Source organism: Octopus bimaculoides, chromosome 6 (assembly GCF_046866305.1).
Source record: "Octopus bimaculoides isolate indiv1 chromosome 6, ASM4686630v1, whole genome shotgun sequence".
Classification (NCBI taxonomy): domain Eukaryota; kingdom Metazoa; phylum Mollusca; class Cephalopoda; order Octopoda; family Octopodidae; genus Octopus; species Octopus bimaculoides.
Genome location: NC_142933.1, coordinates 20,783,050 through 20,794,299, shown reverse-complemented (window position 1 = coordinate 20,794,299; position 11,250 = coordinate 20,783,050). Strand labels below are relative to the sequence as shown.

General features: G+C 36.4%; 1 protein-coding gene across 4 annotated transcripts; it reads right to left on the bottom strand.

The window, feature by feature from the left end:
* Nucleotides 1–2,094: 2,094 nt before the first annotated feature.
* LOC106879970 (uncharacterized) lies at nucleotides 2,095–10,391 on the bottom strand. Of its 4 annotated transcripts, none has more exons than XM_014929733.3 (2): nucleotides 9,371–10,391; nucleotides 2,095–4,213 (listed from the first exon to the last, which is right to left on the bottom strand). In XM_014929733.3, exon 2 carries the CDS (start codon nucleotides 4,037–4,039, stop codon nucleotides 3,242–3,244), a length of 798 nt encoding a protein of 265 aa, XP_014785219.1. In that variant the 5' UTR covers nucleotides 4,040–4,213; nucleotides 9,371–10,391; the 3' UTR covers nucleotides 2,095–3,241. The 4 variants fall into 4 exon arrangements, with proteins under 4 accessions (XP_014785219.1, XP_014785220.1, XP_089209668.1 ...); XM_014929734.3 differs by lacking the exon at nucleotides 9,371–10,391 and adding an exon at nucleotides 9,203–9,354; XM_089353542.1 differs by lacking the exon at nucleotides 9,371–10,391 and adding an exon at nucleotides 8,865–8,931.
* Between the last annotated feature and the right edge of the window lie 859 nt (nucleotides 10,392–11,250).

The following is an 11,250-nucleotide window of genomic DNA, read 5'->3' as shown; positions in this document are numbered from 1 at the left end:
CCATCTTCTGCATGTTCTTTCACTCAAGCATTCTTTCCCATAAACTGAGTGTATGTTTCGAGTCGCTTCGGCTGCAGAGTTTCCTTTTTTGCACTCATAAAGCATTATGTGCCTCAAATGCTCTTTGGATACTTCCATGTTAGAAAAGGGTTTTAATCAAAGAAATTTTAATTCTATTATTCTGTAAAATAATATTTAATTAGTATAAATGTACACATATGCATAAAAATAATTTTTAATTCCATTAGACATTCTAAAATACTATTAAATTTCATTCGATTTTAAAAGAGATAAAATCGTACAGAACTTATGGGATGACCTGATAAGAGGCACAATGTTCTGTTGTACTTGTACCTCGTAGAGAATATAGGGGCAGACCTTGTACAGTACGAATACCACTCTCTAAATATCAGCTATCGTGCTCCAGTGCGGTTCTACTTTCATACAATTACAGCAACTGAATAAATAGTGCCGTAGTTAAAAAGGTGATGGAAGGATGGGCGTTAGGAAGATAAATTGCGGGGTAAAGCTTGACAAAGACAGATTAGTGCAGAGGCATAGACACGAACGATATACTTTGAGGACATTCTTTTTTGCCAAAATCAACAGGACTTCTCGAGCCGAGCCACATCGCCAGTCATCTCCTTCATAAGGCTCAATAACATAAGGTCGGTCTTCATAACATCGTCTCATGTCTTCTTGGATCTCTCCCTACCACGGGTTCCACCCAAAGAGATCAGTACTTCTTTAATGCAGCTGTCTTCGTTCATACACATCACATGGCGATATCAGCACAGTTTTCTCTCTTCCACACTACATCTGATTCTTCTTACGTCAAATTTTTCTCTCAACACGCATGCATAAAACTGGCGTTAAGCATACAACTGAGTGTACAAGCTTCATTCCTTTCTAGTTTTTGCATTCATGGCCCACATCACACAAGCATGTGAATCTGCTGTTTGTTCACATGCATCATACAATCTACCTTTTACTCAGAGAAACCATTTGCTACCAACAGAGGTAAAAGCTCTCAAAACTTTTTCCAGCTACTATACTTTCAGAAAATTCTCCGCCGTCACTAGTGAGGTCTCCTACGAAGCAAAGACTATCTATTACTTCTAACGATCCTCCTGGGCATTCAAGAGAATCAACTTTCCATGTGTTCTAAGTGTTTATTGCTCCTGTGCGTCAACCTTTTCTCATAACCTTCCTGTGATCCATTGTATTTTTTGTGTCCATAGTTGACTGGTTATGTACACTCCAAGTTACACTTTTTCTACGTACCGAACAGGTCATTTTCCTGAAGGAAGTAGTGTCTTGCTTGCGCCCGAGTTACTAGTAACTTGGCCTTTGCTAAGTTAACTTTAAAGCTCTTTGATTCCAGGTTTTGCTTCCACACCTGAAATTTCTTTTCTCATTCTACCTCATATTCAACTATAAAAACAAAACCATCAGCATAGAGGAGTTCCCACAGGCAACAGGTCTCAAACTCTTATTGTGGCCTGGAAAACGATGAATAGAAGGGAACTGAGAATTGAGCCCTGAGGAACATCTACATGCACACTAAATACATTACTAACTCTGACCTTATGAACAGCATCCCTGTGCATGGTTTGAACAGCTCTCCCCAGCCACTCTGATGCTTGCTTTTACAGGGCCACCAGATCAGGGAGCAAGGACTGGAGAAAGTCAGAAGTTTCCTCCAGGTTGCCAAATGCCAAGGACAGTAGTTTACTTATGATTAAACACTACACCTCCAGTTGCCCTCTCTCCCTAGTCCCAGGAATACGGACTATAATCTTAAGAAACGTGATTTGTGGAAACACATGTAGCAATGCATTAAAATATTTATAAATTCCATCCAAGGATCATTATTGTTACTACTATACATCTTTTATTCTTTGCTTGTTTCAGTCGTTAGATTGCAGCCATGGTACTAATTGTATTGGTCCATTTTTCCAAACTGCTAAATTATGGACACATAAACACACCAACAGCTGTTGCCTAGTGATGGTGGGAGACAAACACAGACACAAAGACATGAGCACACACACGTGTGTGTGTGTGTGTGAGACAGGCGCCTTTCAGTGTCTATCTACCAAATCCACTCACAAGGCTTTGGTTGGTCTGAAGCTATAGTATAAGACACTTGCCCAAGATGCCATACAGTGGGACTGAACCCAGAACTATACATACATGCATACATACATAAATACATACATCAAGGATTGACTAAATCAACAAGAAAGCAACAAAGAGGTCTTGACTCATGCCTAAATATCCAGCTTCCTCATGCTACTTCAACTACAACACTTTCACTACTTAGGCCAATTACACCTCATGTCAGAAGGAAGGATACCAAAAGACCTGGAGTATTAACTCTATCTTTGCATCAAAAGTCTCTGCAAAAGAGACACAAAGTCTTTTTACATAATCATTGAAAGATGACAGGATATTGCTGATTATTCTAGGAGAGGCTGAGGTTTGCAGATGAAGATAAGTAAAATCAAACAGTGTAGGGCAAGACTAACAGACTGTACCTTCAAATGTAATCACTTATATGTAGGTCTCTGCGTTCACAGCAAGACCAAAGCAAGACTTTCCAGGTGTAAATCTTTAGTCAGATGAAACTAACAGAAGCCAGCAATACATATACATTATTGGTTTGACTTGAAGGAAGAGATTGTCTCTAACACAATGTCTGACAAAGAGGTAACTGTAAGCAGAAGATATGGCACAGTTAGAGCAAGTAGTGGCTGTATGTGGGACAAATGACAATATCACTATGATTATATAATGTTGAATCTCATATAATGAGTGAAAATGATGGTTAATTGTACAAGGTATCTGTGGTATAAATAAATGATGAGATGGCAAACATTAAAATGAATATAAACATTGTCACACAAAGCAAAAACTGATGCAGGACAGATATTGCACATATGTTGATATATTAAACTAATGCTTACAAGACCAATCATACATGCATTGACAATCCAAAACAAAAATGTCTAAAATTTACTGAAACAACTTTTAAATGATTGTATAACAGTTTTAAACAAGTCTTTATTAAACTGAAACTGCTCCAGGTTACTTTGGAAAGAGCAGAGATGAATTTTTCCAATATATTTCACCACAAATTTCACCCTTTTTTAAAATCTTTGTGAACTTGTGTTTTCCATAAATAACCTCAGAAGAAAGCATAGTTCCTTAAACATTCCTATTACTACTAATTCCATATTTAGTTACAGGACTTATTATGTCTAGTCACATGACTTTTTCTTGAAAATGACTTACCACAGATTTCACAGTTAAAAGGTCTCTCTCCAGTATGAACCATTACATGGATGCTTAAATTATAATTGGAAGAAAATGCCTTATCACATATTTCACACTGGAAAGGTTTCTCTCCTGTGTGAACAACATTGTGTCTTGTTACATGACATCTTCTCGAGAAGGCTTTACCACAAATTTCACAGTTAAATGGTTTCTCTCCTGTATGTACAGTCATATGTTTGTTTAAATTATAATTAGATGAGAATGATTTACTACAAATTTCACACTGAAATGGACTGTCTCCAGAATGAAGCATTTTATGCATTTTGAAGTTACTACTAGACATAAATGATTTACCACAAATTTCACAATTAAATGGTCGTTCACCTGTGTGAACCATTACATGCTTTGTTAAGTTACTATTAGATGTACAGGTCTTGCCACAAATTTCACACTGATGGGGACTCATACCAGCATGAGTCATTATATGGTTCTTTAAGTTACTACTAAATGAGAACGTCTTACTACAAATTTTACACTGGTATGGCCTTTCTCCTGTATGAACTGTTCTATGTCTCCTTAAGCTACTATTACAGGAAAATGCTTTTCTACAAATTCCACAGTGGTACGGCTTCTCTCCTGTATGAGTTCGTAAATGTTCACTTAATTGCCAACTTCTTTTGAACTGTTTATCACAGATTTCACAATGAAATGATTTCTTTTCTCTTTGGACCATTTTGCTTTCCATCAGACTATGACACATTCATACTAATTGACCACAAATTAGTATGGTATTCGTTTTGTCTTTGAAAATTAAGAAAATAAAATTTCATATCTTTTATAAAGAATCAGCTGAAATCCTCTACATTGGTATTTTAGCAAATACGTTTCTATGATGTCATCTTTCATTAGCAATCCACTAAGGTACAAACATTTCCTGAAATACAACAAAAGTGAATATTAACATAGAATTAATAATGGGTGGGGTTTGTACAAAGTCACACACCAGTGGCAGTAACTATGTCATATTTAAGTGTGTTTGTATGTTTGTGTGCATCAATGTGTATGTATATATATATATATATATGACGATGATGATGATGATATATATATATATATCATCATCATCATCGTTTAATGTCTGCTTTCCATGCTGGCATGGGCTGCACGATTTGATTGAGGACTGACTGGCGAACTATATGGCTGCACAAGGCTCCAATCTGATCTGGCAGAGTTATATATATATATATATATACATACATGCATATATGTATATACATATATGCATGTATATATATATATATATATATATATATATATATATATATATATATAAATATATATATATATAAATATATATATATATATATATATATATATATATATATATATATATATATATATATATATACATATATATATATATACATGCATATATATGTGTGTGTATTCGGTCAGTAGTCCACAAGTCAGAAAAGGCATATTCTAAGAGAAAATTTGAGCTATAATACTTTTATATTGTCAAGTAGTATATTCCTGTATGTATAGTATAAAAAAAGATATGTAAATATAAATGCATTTTATTGCTTTATGGCCACTAGGAATAACTGTTTTAACAGTCCTAACATTTGTCTTGAAAAATGCACTAGAGCAGTCATTATAAAGCTAGCAGAAGTTTATACTGAGGAATCCACTAAATATTTACAGTAACACACACACTCATTCAGAGGTATTAGCTTCAAAATGGAAACTGAAAAGTATCTAGGGGATCTTACAGTCAACTTAGCCTTTTATCCTTCTCTTTGAGGAATTATCTTAAGGACACCACTTGTTAGCTCGCCAATCTTCAATAAAAGCTAAAGAAAAACAATACTTCAGGTCAAATCAAACTGCATACAGATCAGAACTTTATTAATCTGACATTACAAGTCTGCATACAACAGCTTTTATGTTTATTGGTGCACTGACATCATTTGCTAGACTAATCACCATGCAGTATCTAGCTATAGCCCTTTATATTATATTATATGCTTCCTAGGGCTATAAAATATAGTATCGGTTGAGGATTGAAGTCAATTTCATAGTCTGATAAATCATCATTGTCATTTTACATCTGCTTTCTTTACTGAAGAGGTCATTTCTGCTTTCTCAGATAGACCCAAGGACCACATTTCACTCATAAGTTTTATTTTGAGCTTGGTTTCTACAGCTGAATGACCTTTCAAGCAATAACCACCTTACAGAGTGTGACTGGTGCATCTTATTTGTGGCACCAGCACTGGAGAGATTGTTATGTCTGTGACAGTCTAAAGAGTAGTCACAACCCTACACTTAACAAGATATATAGAGTGCACTCTTATGTGAATGCAATTATAATAGAAGTTTCTGTATGGTTTGATTTGAATGATAACATCCATGCTTCTCTTCACAAAGAAATAATAGATTTAACCTTTTAGCATTTAGATAATTCTATCAAATGTAATGTTTATTCATTCACATTGTTTTAAATTAATTGTGCATTATTTCATAGCTTTGCAATTCCAATGATGATTGTTTAATTTTTAGAATGACACTGGGATATTCGTGAGATGATAGCTGTGACTAGTTTGAACATAAAAACAGATAGAATATTTAGGCCAAATATGGTCGATTAAAAATACTAAAGGGTTAAACCCATAACGTTTTTATCAAGAAGCACTTACAGAAGTGGTAAATAGAAATATATCAACTGAAGTTCTGATTAATGCAACATTCATTCAGCATTGTAGCCTTTTAGTAAATATTTTTTTTTGTCACTGATCATTTCAGATCTGGCAATTGTCAATCTTTGCTTATTTGCCAGCATAAAATGCTTTACTTCCCTCAACCAATTATTTTATTTTTATTTTTTATAATTATCAGATTAAAAAAATAAAGGAAGGAAGGACCGTGATTTTCAGGACCTTCATGACTGGGAGAAAGAAGTTATCTGAAGATTTGGCTCAAATGCTTGTAATAGGTTAGAACTCTGCTAAAGATAGCCATGGACCAGGTAATTGAGTTTAAACAGGAAGGGCCAAGTAGTTATGTTAAAACAGATGACTGATGAAGTTTATGACCCAAGAACAGGAGAGACTCCATTTAAATTTCACTCATAAGGCACTTGCCCAAAGTATCATGTAGTGGGATCGTAAAACGTCAAACCAGCTCCCAACTGAGAACATACGCAACAGTTTACAGGAAAAATTTATCAAAGGCGCAGGAGTGGCTGTGTGATAAGTAGCTTGCTTACCAACCACATGGTTCCGGGTTCATTCCCACTGCGTGGCACATTGGGCAAGTGTCTACTACTATAGCCTCGGGCTGACCAAAGCCTTGTGAGTGGATTTGGTAGACGGAAGCTGAAAGAAGCCCGTCGTATATATGTATGTGTGTGTCTGTGTTTGTCCCCCCAACATCGCTTGACAACCGATGCTGGTGTGTTTTCGTCCCCGTAACTTAGCGGTTTGGCAAAAGAGACTGATAGAATAAGTACTAGGCATCCAAAGAATAAGTCCTGGGGTCGATTTGCTCGACTAAAGGCGGTGCTCCAGCATGGCCACAGTCAAATGACTGAAACAAGTAAAAGAGTAAAATTACGGTGCATGATTTCAAACTTGAAAATAAATTTTCGAAAGTGTGTATCCGTGTGTGCGCGCGTTTGTTTCAGGCAAACCTTGAATAAGTAGACATAAAAGGCATTCTAGCTATGACTATCCTGTCTCTCTTTTTTTGTTTTTAAGATAGTAGGGTAGATGCGGGTGTGGCTGTGTAGTAAGAAGCTTGCTTCCCAACCAAATGGGTTTGGGTTCAGCCCCACTGCATGACACCTTGGGCAAGTGTCTTCTATAACCTCGGGCCGACCAAAGCCTTGAGTAGATTTGCTAGACGGAAACTAAAAAAAGCCCGTCGTATGTGTGTGAGTGTGTCTCACCACCGCTTGACAACCGATGCTGGTATGTTTACGTCTCCATAACTTAGCGGTTCGGCAAAAGTAACCGATAGAATAAGAACCAGGCTTTAAAAAAAGTACTGGGGTCGATTTGTCCAACTAAAACCCTTCACGAGGTGCTCCAGCATGACAGTAGTCAAATGAGTGAAACAAGTAAAAGAATATTCGGTGGGCTTTTCTACCAGCTCGAGCGACCACGCAGAAGCTTCCTAGTTGTGTATATAACCCTATTAAGGAAGATGACAAGAGCAAAACCTAAATGTAACTTTGAGGCATGATACATGTGAACAGTAAAACCCGAAAAAACTAGTCATGTTCTACGGTTGTTGTTGGCACTCCGTCGAGGGTTCCAGTTGATCCGATCAACGGAACAGCCTGCTCGTAAAATTAACGTGCAACGTGTAACCTTAACGTAGTTCTCGGGGATATTCAGCGTGACACAGTGTGACAAGGCTGACCCTTTGAATTACAGGCACAACAGAAACAGGAAGTAAGAGAAAGTTGTGGTGAAAGAGTACAGCAGGGTTCGCCACCATCCCCTGCTGGAGCCTCGTGGAACTTTAGGTGTTTTCGCTCAATAAACACTCACAACGCCGGGTCTGGGAATCGAAACCGCGAGTCCGCTGCCCTAACCACTGGGCCATTTACGGTAGTAAACAGCGAATTCAAAACTTCACAATGAGGAATTTTGCCGAGGAGACGAAAAAAAAAAACCAAACGTTTTGGACAGTAGCTTTCGTCGTAGATAGAACCATATATGACAAAAGTCTATCTCATTCACTCACAACGAAATTCCACAAACAAGTTGATTACACTTTGGGCCAAGGTGCTGGACAGTTGTTTTAGAATACTAAATAATTTATTTCTTTATTGTCCATAGGGGCTAAACATAGAGGGGACAAACAAGGACAGACAAAGGGATTAAGTCGATTACATCGACCCAGTACGTAACTGGTACTTATTTAATCGACCCCAAAAGGATGAAAGCAAAGTCGACCTCGGCGGAATTTGAACTCAGAAAGTAACGGTAGACGAAATACTGCTAAGCATTTCGCCCGGCGCCGGTTGTTTGAAGTCTATTTGGGATATTATTTATACCGTTAGATGATTATATTTATAGTATTTCGGGCGAGACTAAATTTACTGGCGGATTTGCGTAAAATTAGCGAACATAGTTGTTCGAAGACTTGACATAAAAAAGGGCAAATAATTAATAAAAATAAATAAGAGCAAGTTTAACGGAATGGTGTAAAGAAACTAGGAGCACATGTCACACAACACCATACGTTTTAGTTTATTTCTTCAACTAACTCACTATTAAAACACAAATTAACGAAGACAGTGTAATATAAACCAGCCAACACATTCAGTGAAACAAGATATCAACGGTAAAATGTTACATGTGTAAACATTAACTGTCCAAAGCTATCTTACCTCAATACAACCGCTCTTTAAACATCCTACACAGTTTAACAACACATTCCCTACTATATACTCCTTAAAAGTCCCTTGCCTACTGATAAACCACTATTATATATAACACACACACACACACACATATATATATATATATATATATATATATATATATATATAAGTTGCACGCACATACACCCACCTCTGACTTCAAAACATCAACCTCGAGAGAGAAAGTATTACGGCTGAGAGGAAGTCCAGACCAAACTAACCAAGACTCAAACATATACATATATATATATATACACACACACACATATATATATATATATATATATATATATATATATATATATATATATAGATATATATATATATATATATATATAGAGAGAGAGAGAGAGAGAGAATTTGTGTATCGGTATGTGTGTCCTCTCTCTGTCCCTTTCCCCTTCTCTCTCTATTAGCGGAAGAGAGAAAGATATTCAGACTCCAAAAAGGGATTGAGGGGAAATAGAATAATTTCATTTACATACTTACACTCCAAACATTCCTACTCCTTGTTCTCACCTATAAATGTAATTAGAGCACAGTTCCTGCCCAATTCTTTTTAGTGCCTAATCTTTTGTTATGTTCATTTGTTTTAAATGTTATTTAAATTTAACAGTGTGCATTAGAATAGAATATATATAAGAATAAACAACGTACATTAGAAGATTTTTCTTCTAATGATTTGGTTTTGAGGAAGGTTATGCTCATATGCTTTGGAGTCCCTCTAAGGCTGATGCAAGAATGATATGGTGAGAAGGAATTCCATTGAAGTGATGTCCTGGAAAAGAATGGTTGAGCGTAGTGGTCAGAGTGGTTTCTAAGGCGTGGACACAACATGAAGGACAAGACGAGAAAGGATGAGTTAGCAGGGCTTGAGTAGTGGTCTGGAACCTATCAGCTCCGTGTAGCAAAGACATCTAGCAGTTATAAAAGGCAGAGTGAGGAGATAGCATATCTATGAAACAAAAATTGGTATGTGATGTCGTGCATCAGGTGGTCCTTTTTGGAAACAGCAATTTCGCCTTCAACAAATTGCTTCTTTCGATAGAATAATTTTATTTTGTTTTATTTATTTTGTTGTATATCTTAAGAAAAATTTCTTACAGCCTCATCAAACAAAATGGAAAAGATGTTGCTCGGGAGGATGGTAAGGGAGGTGTACTGGAACAGTCACAAGAGAACATAATGGTAATTTACTTAAAGCTGCCACATGAACATTTGTTCAGAGAAATATCAAACTCAGTTCTGTCTCTTATTACAACTCTTACTCCCTCCAGTCAACACATTTCTCAATGTTTTTACTTTTTTTGTTTTGTTTGCTCAACCAAAGGAGTTAAGGTAGAGGTAATGCCCCCCCCCATCCCTTTTCTGTCTGGACCATCATGACAGGTGGGAGAAAGGGAAGAATTTGTTCTTATTCATCTAAATACCTCTAACAGCATGGATTCCACTGTAGTCAAGTAGTGATGATAAACCTGGGGACAGATTAAAACTACTTACATGACTGAATGCTGTGATGTTATTATTTTATCACAGAGTAACTTGCTCCAGCAAATTTATGATTTAAACCATTCCAGCTGTGACCATCCTGCCTTCTTTCATGTCAGGAACTACACTGTCCAATGAATCCTTTTCCTTTTTATCTAAGGTGGTTAATTTGTGATTTGAGTAATATTTGTTAACTATTTTTAGCAGGTCAAACAATTGTTGTATAGAGGTTCTCCTTCACAATATAATCATTAGCCATTTTGTTACTAGATATTTTTTTTGAACTTCACAGCCTTTGTTTCAATTCCCTCTCTCACTCTCTGGGAGAGAGAGGCACAAGCACATACACAGATATATACACGCACGGCAGTAACTTCCGCCTACCAAATTCAATGACAAAGCTTCGGTCGGCTCGGAGCTATAGCAGAAGACACTTGCCCAAGGTGCCACGCGGTGGGACTGAACCCGAAACCATGTAGCTGGGAAGTAAGAATTAAGGTTGAAAATTGTAAAGAATTACGAAAATATCTTCACCATTATTAAGCTGTTGTTTGTAACATGAATTAGCATGAAATTTTGATGGAAGATTTTTAGACCATTTTAAAACAGGAAGTCTGTATTATGGAACCAAGGGCAGTTTCAAGCAGGTTAATATCAAAAGAATTAAAGATGCTTGCTAATGCATGTCAATACCCCATACTCAAAAATTCTTTACTTCTAATATCTTTGTAGTAGGATGGGTTTACCTTTCATATTATTCACTTTAAGTACAATTCCATTTTAAAGCACACACATTATCAAAAATGCCATCAGAATCAGACATGGTTGTGACACAACAAATGATTCTTAAAAAAATTGTTTATGAGCAAATGAGAGTACCACTAGAAATAACTGCCAAATCTCTATCAAAGCATACTTTTGTATCTGAAAATAGGAAGCACACATTGATCATAGGTCTGACTTATGGTTAATATTGTCATTCGCCAAATATTTTAGTTTATCTTCAATCCCAATATGTCTACAGTTGTCTATTAATACAGTTTCTTATG